Genomic DNA, 17,972 nt, shown 5'->3' with positions numbered 1-17,972 from the left:
AGAAGGAGGAAGGGCAGAGAGGCAGAGAGAGTTAGCAGTGGCTGAATTGGGCCGGGGGTCGTGGAGCAGACTGGAGCCTGCTGAGCGGAGGGATCGGAGTTAGCAGGTCACAGAGAGAGGAGAGGGCAAGGCCATGGAGGACCCTGAACTCTATCCTCGGGGGAAAGGGGGGGGAGAGAGGAGAGGGGAGCCGAGCCAGGGGGGCGGGGGGACTGGGGAAACAACACCATACCTTTGGCAATCTTGATATCCAGCGCAGTCCTGATGAGCGCCATGAGGGTGGAATTAAAGTGAACCGAGTTGTCGTCGGCAACGGGTAAATCCATCCGTAGGAGCCTCTGTACAGAATGAACCACAGCACAAACCCCCTAGCCCAGTAACTCACAAAGCCGCGAACAGCACAGTGGGGAGGGGGTTAGGGGTGGGGCGAGGGTGGGGGGGTGGGGGGGTGGGTGGGTGGGTGGGGGGGGTGGTGGGTGGGTGGGTGGGTGTGGAGTGGGAAAGGAGACAAAAATTGGGAGATTTGCATTTGATATTATTTTCTTTACACACAACAATATAGAAAAAAACACAATTCATTCCGCTGATCAACCAGGAGCAGGCACAGAGTTAATTATTATTATTATTATTATTATTTTGCTATAAAACAGGCAAGTGATGTTTTCCACTGTGGCAACCACAACACGCAAACACGCACACACAGTGCAGAACATAGACCACGGTTTGCAATCCCACGGGATTTCATCAGTTGACATCACACAATGCAGAGCAGGCAAAGACATGCAACATGCCAGAGAAAGATCCCATCGGGGCAGGCAATTCTCTCTCTCTCTACGCATAGCTTCCAAGGGCTACACACACTGATATCATTCCCAGCTCTTCCTGACAGAGGGCTGTGGGCTTTCCAGCCAAGCATCTCTGGGTGCTAACAGCCATCAATGGCGTATGAAGCAGAGGTGGTTCAGGGTTAGTGTGTTGGGTGGAAGTGGAGGTGAGGCAGTGAAGGGGGTTGGAATGGCTGAGGGAGCGGCTGTTGAGGTTAGTTGCCGTGGAATGGGAGAGATCAGGAACGAGAGAGGGAGGGAGAGAGAGAGAGAGAGAGAGAGAGAGAGAGGGAAAGACGCAGAACGAGAGAGCGAGAGAGCGAGATGGACAGAGATGGAACAGAGAACGAAAGAGAGGAAGGAGAAAGTGAGAGACAGAGAGAGAGAGAGAAGGGAAGTGGGGAGAGAGGAGAGGAGGGAATCAATAAGAACATTGATCCCATAGGGTGGAGGTGAATCAGTCCATTTGGGGGGTGGTGATGGGAGAGCTGGGGGAGAGTAGGGGTTTCTGGGCTATTGGTCAAACAGGGGGTGGGACAGGGTAAACATGTTTTTTTGTACAGGGGAACACGCTCCACCCCTCCCCATCCATTCTCCAGATAAACAAGATCGGGTTCAGGTGAAGAAGGTCCTTTGGTCCCATCTAACCCCCCCCCCCTCCAGACACTTGTCCTACCCTCGTACCCCTCCTACCCTCATCACAGCATCCAACTACTTCTTAAACGAGTCCCATCGTCCTGGCCTCAACCCCTGGGCGCAATTGGCTGCCGCATTTCGCCCACAAAATGCACTGTCACTACACTTTACAGTGTATCCTGTGAAGTGCTTTGAGACGTCTCGACGACATGATCAGGCGCTGGGTCAAATCCCAGGATTATTATTATTATTATTATTATAAACCCTCCCCCCCAGTTTCTGGCAACTCTGTTCCACTTGTTCATGGTCACCTCCCTCCTCCCTCCCTCCCTCCCTCCGGCTCAGCGCTACCCTGTGTGAGTGCATGAGTGGGTGGGTGGGTGAGTGAGTGAGTGAGTGAGGGGCGCTGTATAAATGCAAGTTGTTGTTGTTGTTAATGGGTAAAGAGAAACTTCCTGGTGTCTGTCCTGAAATCGCCCCCTTTGCAACTCTTTGAAGGAGTTGAATGAGAATGTTCTCTGAAGCGAGGATTGAGTTGGGGGAAGGAGTTTATATGGAAGGGGAGATGGAGGAGAGACGGAGGGAGGAAGAGGAGGGAGAAAGAGGAGGAGCGATGGAGAGAGGAAGGTGGTTACGAAGAGTAAGAGTGATATGTGTGGCTTTTCAGGTGAATAGTTCTGGCTGAGTGAGGAATGTTGGGATTCACACATGTCAACACGTGACCAGAAACCTTCCCACTTTCCCATTGTGAATAACTAGTCAGTGATGCCCACACTCACAGCGGAAAACAGGCGATAAAATAGAGAGATTCTCAATAATAATTCTTTTTGTTATGCAGGCCGCCATCATTGTGTGTGTGGGGTGTGGGGGGGAATTTGGGGTCCTGTAGCTCAGGGGTTTGAGCCCTCACCTCGCAAGCGAGAGGACGGGGGGTGATAAACCCTCCGAAAAGAAAAATAACAATAATGAATTTGGTCGCTCACTCCACGGCTGTTTGTGGGGACACCGCTGTGTGCAATCGGCCGCCGCATTTCGCCCACAAAATATACAGTCAATTCACTTTACAGTATATCCTGTGAAACGCTTTGAGACGTCTCAACGACGTGATCAGGCGCCGGGTTAAATACCAGGATTATTGTTATTATTATTAATTGGGATCAAAGCTCAAGCGTCAAGTGTCTGATAACCCCATTTGACATGTGTGAGCAGAGTATAGATGCAGGAGAGATGGAGAGAGAGAGAGCGAGAGAGGGGGGAGGGGGGGGGGGGGAGGTGGGGAATGTAGAGAGGAGAAGTGTAGTTATGGAGAGGGACGTATGGAAGAGGAAGAGGGACCTTTGTGTTAGGTTTAAGAACTGCATTGACAGAAAGCAACAACAAAAAAAAAACAAGAGAGGCGGAAAAGTTAGTAAAAGACTACAGGATTAGAGGGGAGTTTCTGCTCCGAGGGGCCAAAAAAAAACACAATAAGACTTGACTTAAACGTTCTGCCTGAATTAAACTGCATCGAAGATTCGCCACTGACCCCTGCCACACACGCAACACCAGGTCATGCAATCCACAGGAAGGGGAGGGTGTGTTTTCGTGAAACAATATATAGATTTTGTTTCTGAAAAAAAATTCACGTTTTGCCTCATTTTTTTTTGGGGGGGGGGGGAGGAGGGGGGAGGGGGAGGGGGCAGTGGGGGGAAGGGGTGGGGGGTTGTGAATTTGGTCCCGGTGAATGTGTGAGTTGAGGATCTTGTTTCTTTCCCTCTCCTCCTCCTCAGAGACACACACACACACACACACTACCCCAACACCCATCCTCATCCAGAGAGCTGGGACAGGCTCGAGAGGCCAAATGGCCTCCTTACAGAGTGGTCAAACTCGAGGCTTGTAAGACACGAGGAACCCATCTGCCTTGAATACCACATTAGAGTGGGGTGGGCTGTGGGGTGGGGGGGTGAGAGAGAGAGAAGGGGGAGGGGAGCGTAAGGGGGGGATGGTGGTGGTGTCGGAGAGGGATGGGGCGGAACCGATTTTTAGCTCCTGTGTGCGTGTGTGCACGTGCATGTGTGCACGTGTGGGTGCATGTGTGTGTGCACGTGTGGGTGCATGTGTGGGTGGGTGCATGTGTGGGTGCGTGCGTGTGTGTGGGGGGAGGGAGATGATTCGGTTGGAGATGATGCTTTGATTTCCAACTCAACGGAACGCATCTGAGATCTTGAGTGGGGGCTGAGACGATGAAAGGCAATTGGATTGGGGGGTTGGGGTGGGGGTGGAATTGGATTAGGTGGACCTGGTGGGGGGGGAGAGGGGCTGTTAAAGACTCCTCCGACTTCTTCTGGACTGCACGACACTTGACCCTGACAGTACCGAGGGCAACAGAATTTGTCTCTGACACAATTAACACTAAAGGACACGAGTTCTACCTTGTAAGCCACTCTCGACGGACACTTCTTCCCAAGGCCTAAGGGAGGTGACATGTGCCTTAACATCTCATACATATCTGTGTAACTGATCCGTCCACTAGGTTTTTTGTTTTTGGGGGTGTCGGGGTTTTTTTTTTCGCGTGGCGTGGAAATAAAAACCAAACGAGGCAGAGAAAAGGGGGGTGAGGGGGTGGTGGGGGGGGTCGGGTGGGGTGGGGTGGGATGGGGTGGGGGTTGGGGAAGGAAATGAGAAAGGTGAGAAAATCAATCATGCGGGTGGGTGGGTGGGGGGGTGTTTGGTTGGTTGGGGGGTAATTAAACGGTAAAGAGAGAGAGAGAAAGGGAAATAATAAGTTTTGAAGGAAGTGTGTGGGGGGTGGAGGGTGGGGGGTGGGGGGGGAAGAGGGGGAGTGTGAGGAGGGGGAGGTGGTGGCGGAGGAGGAGTGGGGGGGGGGGGGGGAACGAAATAAAAGGTAAAAATGGCAACAAACAAACAAAACAACAAAAAAAAACAAGTTACTTATTTGGGTTGGTTTCGAAGTTGAAGCCAACTTATAAAATTCACCCCATTTTCTATGCAACATTTGCATAGAAAGGGCAAAAACCTTTTTTTTTCTCTCTCTCTCGCTCCCTCCCTCCCTCCCTCCCTCCCTCCGGCCCCATTCGTATTGCGTTCCCCCCACCCCACCGCAAACCCCCCCAACCCCCCCCCACCCACCCGCCACCACCCCACCCACCCCCTTCACCTCCCGCTCCGGCCCCGCGTCACAAAAAAAAGGTTCTGTGCGTTTTTTTTTGAGGGGAGGGGGGGGATGGGGGGGGATGGGGGGTGGGGTGTGGGGGACAGGTAACGGTTTGTGGTTGTCAATGCAGTCTCTTTCTGTTTTGCTTTTTTCTTTCTCTCTCTCTCTCTCTCTCTCCGCTTCCCGTGCAAAAGAAAGAAGTCAAACACAAGTTACTAGAACACACCCAAGATGCATGTGTGTGTGGGGTGGGGGGGGGTGGGGGGGGAGGTGGGGTGTGGGGAGGGGGGGGGGTGCAAGTAGCTTGCAACAAGCGATAAATAATGGAGAGATGTGTCCGAATGCATGCTCGCTCGCTCGCTCGCTCTCTCTCCAGTTTTCACATCGCAATTTTTTTCCCCTGCACATTCGAGTTCAGGAAATGCAACGAGGGAGGGGGTTAGCGGGGGGCTGGGGGGGGGGGGTGGGGGGGGGGAGGAGGGGTAGGAGTTAAGGTGGGGTTTGGGGTGAGGGGTGAGGGAGGAAAGGAAGGGTGGGAGGTAACGGGAGAGGAGGTATTCGGGGAAGAGGGGCGGCAAATGGGGGAAAGGGGATAAAGGGGTGGGGGGAGAGGAGGGGGGGCGGGAAGAAGGGGGAGAGGGGGGGAAGAAGGGGGCAAAGGGAAGCAACACTCATTCCTGAAGTAAAATGCTGGTTGGAAGGTAGTGAAGTCAAACCTTGCAGGCCACCCTATGAGGACATTTCTTCCCTAAGCCCAGGGGGGGCGAGATAACGCGCAACAAACTGTACATATCCTTATAATGTATTCGACCGCTGGAAAGAGAATTACAATCAGGTTAGTGAAGAGAGAGAGGGTCCCGGGGGAGCATTGCATTAACTCGTTCAAAGGCATTCCCTCCCTCCCTCCCTCCCTCCCCCCTCCCCAACTCCCTCCCTCCTCCCCATTCCCCAACTCCCTTCCTCCCTCCCTCCCCAACTCCCTCCCTCCCTCCCTCCCCAACTCCCTCCCTCCCCCCCATTCCCCAACTCCCTCCCTCCCCCCATTCCCCAACTCCCTCCTTCCCTCCATTCCCCAACTCCCTCCTTCCCTTCCTCCCTTCTGTACCCCCACCCACCCCCTCCCCTTGAAAAAAGCAGAAATGAAGGACATGAAACACACACAGACCCTCTTCCCTCTCCCCCCCCCCCTCTCTCTCTCTCTCTCTTCCCCCCTTCCCCATTCACGCCATCCCTAAAGGTCTCTGGATGTCAAAGGTCGGAAAACTGACATTCAGTGACTTCTCGTTCTATGGGGACGATCCCTCACCCCCCCCTCACCCCCACCTCACCCCCACCTCACCCCCCCTCACCCCCACCTCACCCCCCTCACCCCCCCTCACCCCCCCTCACCCCCTCACCCCCACCTCACCCCCCCTCACCACCCCTCACCCCCCCTCACCACCCCTTCACCACCCCTCACCCCCCCTACCCCCCCTCACCCCCCCTACCCCCCTCACCCCCCCTCACCACCCCTCACCCCCACTCTCAACAAGGACTCATTGTGAACAGAACCGACTGTGAACGAGAGAGAGAGAGGTGTCCTCAACTAATGCCTGAAAAGTAGGGTCCAAAGAGCTTAAACACATGGGTACAATTGGTGTCGATCGATGGGGGAGGGAGTGGGGGGGTGTTGTTAACCCAATCGGGAGGGGCTTTAGTTTGGGGTCGGAGGTGGGGGGGGGAATCTTTCATGGAACAAGTGTATCACAGACATCTTAATCCCTTGGTCTATTTCACTGAGGTCAAGTTGGAATTGGGGAGTTGCTGATGGCAATGCAGTTTCCCCTCCCTCCGCCCTCCACAACCCTCGCCCCACCCCCGGGTTTATTTGTAGGCGGGGCGGGCCAGGTGGGGGGGGGGGGGGCGGGGGGGGGGGGGGCGGGGCCGGGCGGGGCGGGGCGGGGCGGGGCGGGGCGGGGCGGGGGGGGGGGAGAGTCTGAAAAACCCTGAAACAGACTTGGATACAGAGGGTGTGCGGACACTCTATGGTGGAGCTCGGGGATGGTCTCAGGCAGCTTTGCCGTTGCTTGTAGCCCAGGATTGATAACGCGAAGTGGGGGTGTGGGGGTGGGGGGGTGGGGGGGGTGGGGGGTGGGGGGGGCTGTTTTAGGGCGAGGCTTACCAGGCGGCCGGATCGTACTCTGCCCACACCCTGACATACTCGTCCAGGTGATGTGGCCCCAATATAGAGGAGTCACGGGTCAGATACTCAAAGTTATCCATGATGACGGCCACAAAGAGATTCAGCATCTGACAGGCAGAGAGAGAGAGAGAGGGGGGGGGGGGGGAGAAGGAGAGAGAGAGGGGGCAGAGAGGAGAGAGAGAGGGGGGGAGAAGGAGAGAGAGAGAGGAGAGGGGGAGAGAGGGGGCAGAGAGGAGAGAGAGAGGGGGGGGGAGAAGGAGAGAGAGAGGAGAGGGGGCAGAGAGGGAGAGAGAGAGGGGGGGGAGAAGGAGAGAGAGAGGAGAGGGGGAGAGAGGGGGAGAGAGGGGGGGGGGGAGAGGGAGAGAGAGAGGGGGCAGAGAGGGAGAGAGAGAGGGGGGGAGAAGGAGAGAGAGAGGAGAGGGGGAGAGAGGGAGAGAGAGAGGGGAGAGGGGAGAGAAGAGAGGGGAGAGGGAGAGAGAGAGAGGGGAGAGGGAGAGAGAGGGGGGGGGGGAGAAGGAGAGAGGAGAGGAGGGGGAGAGAGAGAGGGGAGAGAGAGAGAGGGGAGAGGGAGAGAGAGAGAGGGGAGAGGGAGAGAGAGGGGGGGGGAGAAGGAGAGAGAGAGGAGAGGGGGAGAGAGAGAGAGAGAGGGGAGAGAGAGAGAGGGGAAGTGGGGGAAAATTGAAATACAACGTCAGAATGTCTCTCTCTCTACGTTATATAATAATAATAATCCTGGCATCTGATATATTTGATCCGGCGCCTTATCATATCTTCGAGGTGTCTCAAAGCGCTTCACAGGATACACTGTGAAGTGTAGTGACTGTGCGTTTTGTGGGCGAAACGTGGCAGCCAAGTTGCGCCCAGCGACGTCCCCACAAACAGCCGTGGGTTGAGTGACCACATTATTATTATTATTTTTTGAAGGGATTATTACCCCCCGGGAAAGCGATCGGCCCATAACCGGGTTATAACCGGGTTCCTACTGACCGCTGGTAACCAGAGGCGCGTGTGTAGAGTGAGGAAACTTGCCCGACGTTACATCCTGCCCGGGAATCGAACCCAGGTCTCTCGCTTGCGAGGCGAGGGCTCTAACCACTGAGCGACATTGTCCCATCCAGTGCCCCCCGGGGTCTCGTTGTTGAAAGGGCGGAAACTGTTTTCCAATATGGCCTCCCTCTCTTTTCACTGCACGATCGCTTCCACACTTCCCAGATACACTGCTTGGGAGGAAGTAGGGACAGCCATATTGAAAGAATGAGAGAAGAGAAGCCAGACCTCAGGAAGAGAAGCCATTTCGGAGGAAGTAGGGAAGGCCATTTGGAGGGGAAATACGGGAGGCCATTTGGAGGGGAAGTAGGGGAGGCCATTTTGGAAAATGGATGAGTGGTCAGGCAGGGCAGGAAGTAAAAACTTACCAGAAAGGAGCAGAGGAAAATGAAGGAAACAAAGTAGAAATAGGCAAACTCGTTGCCACATTCGTAGCCCGGGATGCCAGAGCGCGGGTCACACTTTTTGCCGGCCAGACACGCCAGCATGATGTTGTGCCAGGCTTCTCCTGTGGCACTCCTGGGGCAGACACACAACAGGAGAGACACAGAGAGAGAGAGAAAAGACTTTGTGGTTACTTGGTGGGTTGCCCTCAGTCGCCCACACCAGCTGCCCCATCGACACCCAGACAGTCGACCCTCACCCCACACATCCCACAGTCGCCACACACTCCCTCAACCAAATCATGACCGATCGGCAAAACAACAGCCGCTCAAACCTCAGCCACTAATAATAATAATAATAATAATAATAATCCTGGTGTTTGACCCGACGCCTCATCATGTCTTCTAGACGTCTCAAAGCGCTTCACAGGACAGACACACTGTAAAGTGTAGTGACTGTGCATTCTGTGGGAGAAACGCGGCAGCCAACTACGCCCAGCGAGGCGAGTGCGTTAACCACTGAGCTACAGAGCTCCAAATCCTCTCCCCCAGCACGAGGAAAGCGGCTTGACTGACCGGGAAAGGATGGGGACGGGAAGGTGAAGGACGGAGACACGTCACTCACCGGAAGAGCAGCATCAAAGCCTGCAAGAAAGTGCGGAAATTGTTGTGATGGTTGATGTCGCTCTCCTCCTCGTCATCCACCGCAATGTTCCCAAAGACCTGTGGGAGCAGAGACTCGACATAATAAGCCTCGCGTTTGACCCGGCGCCTCATCACGTCTCCGAGGCGTCTCAAAGCGCTTCCCAGGACACACCGTAAAGTGCAGTGACTGTGTGTTTTAGTGGTAGAACCGCGGCAGCCGACTGCGCCCAGCGACGTCCCCACAAACAGTGGTGGATTGAGTGACCACATTATTACTGTTATTTTATGTCGAAGGGATTATTCCCCCCGGAAAAGCGATTCCCCCCCCGATCGGCCAATAACAACAACAGTAATAATCCTTGCATTTGTCACAGCGCCTTATCACGTCCCTGAGACCTCTCAAACGATCTGCTTTCTCCCCCATTGCAGTCGCTTTCGGCCACTGCTCCCCCGAAGCTTTGTAACTCTCTTCCCCCCAATCCCTCCGCCTCCTCCCCCCCCCCCCCCCCCGCGGTTCGGCCTCACTGTTAAGCGCTCCGAGAGGCAGCCCCGGAGTGAGGGAAGCTGTGTAACAGTTGTGCGTGTGTGCACGAGTGTGCATGAACCAGGGAGGTTTCCTCACCTGCATGCCTATGATGGCGTAGATGAAGAACAGCATCGCGATGAGGAGACACACGTAGGGGAGAGCCTGGGGGGAGAAGCAAGAGGAGGGGAGGTGGGGGGGGGGGGAAGAGGGTTGAATAGAGAGAGGGGATAAAAATCACCTTGTTTCATCCAGATCCTGCAAACGTTTTGTCTGTGAGACTATCCTTCACCGGTTACACTGGTGTTTGAATTCGCTCTGTGTTGGGGCAGTTACAGCAAAAAGGCACAGAAACAACCTCAAAAACGCTAACCCCTGACCTCACGTCGCTGAGACGCCTCAAAACGTTTCACAGAATACACTGTAAAGTGTAGTGACTGTGTACTTTGCGGGCGAAACCCGACAGCCAAGTGCACACAGCAGCGTCCCCACAAACAGCCGTGGATTGAGGGACCAAATTATTATTATTATTTTGTTTTTGAGATTATTATTATTACCCCCGGAAAAGCGATCCGCGAATCGACTCACAACCGGGTTCCTATTGACTGCTGATAAACAGAGGCGTGTGTGTGGGTCTGTGTGTGTGGGTCTGTGTGTGTGGGTCTGGATGTGTGTGTGTTTGTGGGTCTGTGTGTGGGTCTGTGTGTGTGTGTGTGTGGGTCTGTGTGTGGGTCTGTGTGTGTGTGTGGGTCTGTGTGTGTGGTACTGTGTGTGTGGGTCTGTGTGTGTGTGGGTCTGTGTGTGTGTTGTGTGTGTGGGGGGTCTGTGTGTGTGTGTGGGTCTGTTTGTGTGTGTGTGTGTGTGTGTGTGGGTCTGTGTCGGGAGTAAGGAAACTTGTCTAAGGTTTCGCCCTGACCTGACCCGCCCAGGAATGGAACCCGGGTCCTCTCGCCTGTGAGGTGAGGGCTCTCACCTGAGCTACGGGGACTCCAAAGAAAACATACCTTGAAAGACTGGACGAACGTCCACAGGAGGATGCGGATGGTGTAGCCCTGACGGAGGAGCTTAATGAGGCGAGCGGCTCGGAAGAGACGCAGGAAACTCAAGTTAATGATGTTTTTCTGAAAGAAAAGCAATGGGGTGGGGGGTAAGGGGGAGAGGGAGGTTATACATCACATAGACTCACTGGGCGTCCAAAACACATGAGAGAGAATGCCCCCCCTTCTCCCCTCCTCCCCCTCTCCCCTTCCGAAGTCAATTAATCTGATTGACTATTCATTCATCCAATTGGGGAAAGATGGCTTCCTGTTTCTTTTTTGTTAAATAATAAGCAATATATATATATAATATATATATATATATATAGATTTATTTGGAAATATATTTATTTAACACAACAAAATGCACTGTTTTTCTTTGACACGAACAAGACCACAAATGTGGAGTCCATTCACGCATGTAAAGGTTTCCCGGGCCGAGCCAGTCTCAACCACAACCCCGGGGGAACCTTACATGTTCAGGCTCGAGTGAAGACATGCACAAGGGGAAACGGCTTGACTTGGGGGGGGGGACACGATGGGTGGGGGGTAACTAACGAGTGTGTGGGGAGCTGATGCTGTGGCACAGTCAGGAACATGCAGGAGAAGCGTTTGATGCAGGGCTGAGGCGGGTACAAGACAAAGAGGGACCCAAACTCGGTCTCTGAAGCAAAGCAAAGTGACCTCTGGTTCCTGTTTCCCTGAAGACCCATCGTCCTACCCCGCGGGGAGTGGGGGGGGGAGGGGGTGGGGAGGGGGGAGGTACAGCCTTTTGGCTGCTGAGGGCCAGGTGCCCTGTTTGTGCAATGTTTGCGAGCCGTGTAAGCAATATGTTTGTGTTTCCCTTCCAGAAACATGGCCTGACGTTCGGACCTCCCTGACCTACACTGTGTACCTCCCTCCCTACCTCTCTGACCTGCTTACCCCCACCCCCACCCACTCAACCACCCACTGCCTCCTGTCAGTCCCTCACCCCCTCCGCTCCACCATCGGTGGCCATGCTTTCAGCCACTCTGCCCCGGCAACTCTGTCGCTCTCTCCCTCCATCCCTCCGCCTTGTCCCCCCCACCCCCCATTCCCCACTTTCAAATCCCACCTCAAGACCTTCCGTTTCAATCGTGCTTATGGTTCCCCCCCTACTCTCCCCCCGGCTCGGTGTCAGGCTCCGCCACTGTCAAGCGCTCTGGGACACCACCCCACCTGAAGGGCGCTGTGTAAATGCAAGTTGTTGTTGTGACCAGGAATCAAACCCGGGTCCTCTCACTTGCGAGGCGTCGAACCGCTGAGCTACAGGGACTCCATAACACGGGGGAGGGGAGGGAGGGAGAAGATCTGGAGAAGGAAAGCGAGGGAGGGAGGGAGAGAGGGAGGGACGGAGGGAGGGAGGGAGGGAGGGGGAGAGAGGACAACAAACAGACCACCCCACCCCCCTAAAATGCCATGCCGACAGGAGACAGGTGCAGAAGTAACCACAAGCAATTCACAAGGCAGTCATTTGGGGGGAAAGGGGTTTGGGATTGGGGGGGGTGGGGGGTGGCATGCGATAGGCTTGTAATGCATTAGGGCTCAAAAAAGGCAAACCAACCGTGGTCTATGTGTTGTTGATGGGTGATTGTAATTGGATTACGGTGGGGATCGGATATAAAATAAGTTGGCATGGAGACACAGACGGAAACATGGATAAACACATGAATTTCAAAGTGCATTTTGGTTGGATGTTATTGCAGGAGCAGAGCCAGCGCCCGAGCGCACATTAAAGACAACATGTGAAGAGACAAGACGAGAAATACACAAGTCGTTAGACGGTGGTTCCACTCCTGGGACTCTTTTTTTTCCCCCGCGGCTGTAGCTCCGAGACGTTACCCCCAAACTCCACCACCCCTCCCTCGCCAATGGCGCTGTGCGAGTGCAAGGTGTTTCCCAAACGATATAATAATAATAATAATAATCCTTGCATTTGATGCAGATCCTCATCACGGTGTTGAGGTGCCTCAAAGGACACACTGTAAAGTGGGTCATTTTGTGGGCGAAACTCAGCAGCCAATCGCGCCCAGCGACGTCCCCACAAACAGTCATGGATTGAGTGAATTTTTTTTTTTTTTCTTTAAAGGGGATTATTACCCCCGGAAAAGCGATCCGCCAATCGACTAACAACGGGTTCCTACTGACTGCTGGTAAACAGAGGCGTGTGTGTGTGACTGTGTGTGTGTGTGTGTGTGTGTGTGACTGTGTGTGACTGTGTGTGTGTGAGTGTGTGACTGTGTGGAGTAAGGAAACTTGCCTAAGCTTTTGCCCCGACCTGACCCGTCTGGGAATCGGATCCGGCTGCTCTCGCTTGCGAGGCGAGGGGTCCAACCGCAGGACTCGATGGACTAATCATCAATTGCATTCACATCGCTCCTCATTGTGTTCTAATATGAGAAGCGTTTCCTACAGTGGAGCTTTGTGGAACCACATGTGTTTGGTGAAGTGTCTCAGTGGGGCTCACAGCCACAGGGGAGCAGGGCGTGTGTCTCAGATAATTCCCACTGACTATTTGCCCACATGTTTAAGCACATTCTATGTATGTAGTAAAACATTCTCCGGTCAGGCTTTTAGAATTATTCAATTGAAATAATCGTCTAAAGTCACACTGGGTAACAATCAATGCAAACTGTGTTTAGATCAACACAGGTCTGTCACTTGACTCTGTCTCTAACCGTGACCTGGGAGTGTGGACGCACAGTGTAGAGGAGCTTTACTGTGTCTGTAACCCTGACCTGGGAGTGTGGACACACAGTGTAGAGGAGCTTTACTGTGTCTCTAACCCTGACCTGGGAGTGTGGACGCACAGTGTAGAGGAGCTTTACTGTGTCTCTAACCCTGACCTGGGAGTGTGGACACACAGTGTAGAGGAGCGTTACTGTGTCTGTAACCCTGACCTGGGGGTGTGGACACACAGTGTAGAGGAGCTTTACTGTGTCTGTAACCCTGACCTGGGGGTGTGGACACACAGTGTAGAGGAGCTTTACTGTGTCTGTAACCCTGACCTGGGAGTGTGGACACACAATGTAGAGGAGCTTTACTGTGTCTCTAACCCTGAGTGACGGTTTGGACAGAGGGTTTACGAGATCGCAGCTAAGAGTAGAGCGACTTTGGCTAAGCGAGAGCTAAACTTACCCAAAACTCGGTCACTAGGATATCAGTGACGCTACCCAGCACCGTGACAAAGTCAAATACATTCCAGGCATCTTGAAAATAATTCTGGGGGCGGGGGAATGATAATAGAAATAGATTTTATTCTTAGACGAGAATAAGAATCGCCCGCGCCCTCTCCCGGCTTCACTGGCTCCCCGTCCCCCAGAGGATTCAGTTTAAAATACTTGTCCTCACCTTTCAAAGCCCTCCGCGGCCTCGCTCCTCCCTCCCTACCTCTGTGACCTCCTAACCCCCTACCGACCTGTCCGCTCCCTCCGCTCAGCGAAGGCTCAGGCCTGCTTCACGTCCCCCGCCTTGCCCACCATCAGGCGGTCAGCCCTTCAGCCTCCCAGCCCCCCACCTCTGTAACTCTAACCCGGAGCCTCTCTGCCTCGCCCCCTCCCAGGCCTCCTTCAAGGCCCGTCTCAAGATCTGCCTCTTCGACCACTCCTTGAGTCATCCTCCCTCCTCCACCCTCCCTGCCCTCCTCCACTCTTGGCTGTCCAACCTCTTGCCCTCCTTCTCTCCCCCCACCCCCCCACTCTCACCCCACTCCCCCTCCCTCCTGTGTACACACTCACCAGAGCTCCGAAGGCGATGATCTTCAGAATACATTCGAAGGAGAAGAGGATGGTGAAGACAATGTTGAGGTACTTTAGGACATTGTCATACGACTCCGGCTGATCTGAAAACTGCCAACAAGCAACAAGATTCACCAGGGCTTCAGGGGTTAAACGACGAGGACAGGTTTCATAGAGTTCATAACAATAATAATAATCATAAAAATGCTTGCATTTTGATCCATCACGTCTTCGAGACGTCTCAAAGCGCTTCACGGGACGCACTGTCAAGGGAACTGGCTGCATATTTATTGTGTGGGCGTAAAAGCGGACATAATGGGTGAAACAGGCTCGAGGGGCTGAATGGCCTCCTCCTGTTCCTAAGACAACCACCCACCTCCAACTGGGGGGAGGTTCGGGTGGGTGAGTTGGAGGTGGGGGGGTGGGGGGGTTGTCTTAGGAACATAGGAGAAGCTCAGAGCTGGGAATGGGCGGACAAACCACTCTACCTTCATCATGAGGACCACAGTGTTGAGAGCTATCATGGCCATGATGGTGTACTCGAAGGGGGGAGAGACCACAAACTGCCACATCTTGTACTGGAAGGTTTGCTTGTTCTGGGGCATGTGGCGGGTCAGGGGCTTGGCACTGATCGCAAAGTCTATGCAGGCTCTCTGCAAGAGAAGACGAGAGAAGGGAAGCCAAGAGAACACACCCACCACCACCACAACAAATTATATTTACGCAGCGCCTTTCACGTCAGGAGGACGTTCCCAAAGTCGCTGGATAGTTTCGGTCCGTCCTTGTAACACCCCCCGAGACATTACCCTGCGTGAGGATCCTTCCCCTCGTTCCCTGTCCCTCAACTCCCTCGAGCTCCATCTCGCGTGTGTGTGTGTGTGTGTGTGTGTGTGTGCGTGTGACTGTGTGTGCTTGTGTGTGTGTTTCGCCCTGACCTGACCCACCCGGCCGGGAATGGAACCCTGTTCCTCTCGCTGGCGAGGCGAGGGCTCTGACTCTAATCACATGTCCTGGCCTCTCACCTCATTTTTCTCCAGGCTGTAATCCTCCATCACCTTGTCCCCTTGTTCCTGGAAGGTGATGATGATCAAGGCCACAAAGATATTGACGAAGAAAAAAGGGAAGACCACAAAGTAGACCACGTAGAAGATGGACATCTCCATCCTGTACCCGGGGCTCGGACCCTGGTTCTCATACGTGGCGTCAACGGAGTGTTTCAGCACACTGCGGGGAGAGGGGAGTCAGAGACACACAGACACATGGGAACAGGAGGAGGCCATTCAGCCCCTCGAGCCTGTTCCGCCATTCTATTCGTGGTCGAGCTGTACCTCAACTCCAGTTACCCCCCCCGCCACCCCCCACTTGACTAGTATCCCTTGATTACCCCAACCTTACAAACATCTGTCCACCTCAGTCTGGAAAATCACTGCCAGACTCCAACCCGAAGGCCAAACCCAAGGGTTGTCCTCTCTCTCTCTCTCTCTCTCCTCTCTCACTCACTCTCTTTCATACTGACTTGCTCTCTCTCTGACTCCCTTTCTCACTCACTCTCTCACACATACTGACTTGCTCTCTCTGACTCTCACTCTCAACCTGGTTCCTGGGAATTGGCAGCCAACTGATCAAAATGGGCAACAACAACAACAACTTGCATTGATATATCGCCGTTCGCGCCCGGCAGCGTCTGGGGACGCCTGAGCCTTCTTAATGCCATCAGAGCCGTCGAGAACTGGAGGGGACACAGGGGGGATGGGGGGTGGGGGGGCGCTGGGAAGGTTGGGTTTGGGATAGCTTGGAGTTGGGGGGGAATTTGGGGTTGGCGGGTTTGGGAGTTTGGGGGGGTTAGGATTGGGGTTGGGGCGTTGGGTTTGGAGGTTGGGTTTGGGGTTGGGGTCTTGGGAGTTTGGGGGGGGTTAGGGTTCGGGGTGGGGTGGAGGGGGGGGTGGGGGCAGGCAATCCTGTCATCAATCGCGGCCGGGCACTACGTACTCTGGCCAGCCCTCGCCGGTGGAGACAGTGAAGAGGGTCAGTAATGCCCAGAGGACGTTATCGTAGTGAAACTCGTATCGTTTCCACTCGCGTTTCTGGGCTTTGATCTCGTTCTCCTTCACGTACACCAGGTATTGTCCCCTGAGAGAGAGAGAGAGAGAAAGAGAGAGAGGTCGGTTATTTCACCAGCGAATGAGGTAGATTTCTGTCAGGAACCCGGGATCTCTCGCTTGTGAGGAGAGTTACAGGACTCCATACAGGGAATGGGGTGGGGGGGATTTTAAGTGGTGGGGAGGGTCTGACGGCAGAGATTGGGGTAGGGGGGGGTGTGGGGGTGGGGGTGGGTGGAGATTGGGGGAAAAGTACCTGCAATCCCTCTCAAACTCCTTGGACTCGTCAGTGCAGTAGAAGAACCTTCCTTTGAAGAGCTGCACGGCCACAACAGCGAAGATGAACATGAAGAGCATGTAAACGATGAGGATGTTGAGGACGTTCTTCAGGGAGTTGACTACACAGTCAAAGACGGCCTGTGTGGTGGTGGTGGGGGGAGGGGGGGGGGGGAGGATGAAGGACAGTGGGGGAGGGGAGGAGAAATCACTTCAGTTTCACTTTTACTCAGTCAAAGGCAAACACCAACTATTGGGATATAATGATAATAATCCTTGCATTTGAGACAGCCCCTTTACAGGACACACTGTAAAGCGTAGTGACTGTGTGTCTTGTGGGCGGAACACGGCAGCCGTTTGCGCCCGGCGACGCCTCCATAAAACAGTCGTGGGTTGAAGTGACCGCATTTATTGTTGTGACTTATTATTCTCATTATTATCTTTTGAAGGGACCGTCGTTACCTTGAGTTTGGGCAATCGCTTGATGGTTTTCAGAGGCCGGAGGACGCGGAGAACTCGGAGAGACTTGATGGTGTTCAGGTCCTTCCCTTTGCTGCCGCTGGGCGGGAAACCAAAAGGGATAAGATATGAAAACCAGCCCAGACCCCAAGCAGCTCCCACAGGCTCTCACCAGGTGGCCATCCATCCACACACTCACCCACACCCATCCATCCAAGTTTCCATCCACACTCCAGCAGTGACACACCCTCTGGGCTCCCCCACCCCTCCCCCCAAACCCCCGGCCCCAAGCCTTGGCTCTCACCAACCTGCGCCTAATACCCTCCAGAATTAGGTAAGCAGGATGCCTCTCCCTCCAGGAGGAGAGAGAGAAAGAGAGAGAGAGAGAGAGAGAGAGAGAGCGCATTCCATCCCAACAATCTACCTCTGGGATTTCCACGTGTAAGTGGGAGACCTGGAATTCTCAGCGCGGGTTTGGAGAGTCTTTTTAAGCAACGGTGATGGGTTTCGGCGCGTGTCAGACACTCGGCCGACCGTAAAAAAAGAATTCAAGTCAACCATCCATCCATATATCCGTCCATCCTTCTCTCTACAATCTCTCTCTCTCTCTCTCTCTGTGATCAAAAATGTCCAAAGTTCCATATTCCCACCCCCTCCACCTGAAAAAGTGTCAACCGGAAGAATTTTCTTTCCAACACAACAAAATGAGAGAAAATTTCCCTTCCCCCCCCCCCTCGCCCTCTCTCCCCCCCACTTCCCGCCCTCTCCCCCCTTCCCAACCCCCTGACTCCTGACCCCCAAGAAGAAAAAAACTCCACGAGAAAAGATTCAACTTCCCAGAAGAGAACCAGCGAGATATCGAATCGCAGAATCACGGAATATGACGGCACAGAAGGAGGCCATTCGGCCCATCGTGCCTGTGGCTGCTCTTTGGAACAGCCACCCA

At 54.1% G+C, this 17,972-nt stretch overlaps 1 protein-coding gene across 1 annotated transcript in view; it reads right to left on the bottom strand.

The window, feature by feature from the left end:
- LOC103172863 (voltage-dependent P/Q-type calcium channel subunit alpha-1A-like) overlaps nucleotides 1-17,972 on the bottom strand; it is a 63,218-nt gene that overhangs the window by 15,284 nt on the left and 29,962 nt on the right. The window contains 14 exon segments of the mRNA XM_042344636.1: nucleotides 233-338; nucleotides 3,875-3,971; nucleotides 6,779-6,906; nucleotides 8,215-8,365; nucleotides 8,855-8,952; nucleotides 9,497-9,562; nucleotides 10,402-10,518; nucleotides 13,594-13,677; nucleotides 14,193-14,303; nucleotides 14,681-14,845; nucleotides 15,215-15,416; nucleotides 16,182-16,322; nucleotides 16,548-16,708; nucleotides 17,030-17,126. Coding sequence (XP_042200570.1) covers nucleotides 233-338; nucleotides 3,875-3,971; nucleotides 6,779-6,906; nucleotides 8,215-8,365; nucleotides 8,855-8,952; nucleotides 9,497-9,562; nucleotides 10,402-10,518; nucleotides 13,594-13,677; nucleotides 14,193-14,303; nucleotides 14,681-14,845; nucleotides 15,215-15,416; nucleotides 16,182-16,322; nucleotides 16,548-16,708; nucleotides 17,030-17,126 — 1,724 coding nt within the window.

Source organism: Callorhinchus milii, unplaced genomic scaffold, assembly GCF_018977255.1.
Source record: "Callorhinchus milii isolate IMCB2004 unplaced genomic scaffold, IMCB_Cmil_1.0 Scaffold29, whole genome shotgun sequence".
NCBI classification, from domain to species: Eukaryota; Metazoa; Chordata; class Chondrichthyes; order Chimaeriformes; family Callorhinchidae; genus Callorhinchus; species Callorhinchus milii.
Note: the sequence above shows the minus strand (reverse complement) of the source record. Positions and strands in the feature narration are given on the sequence as shown.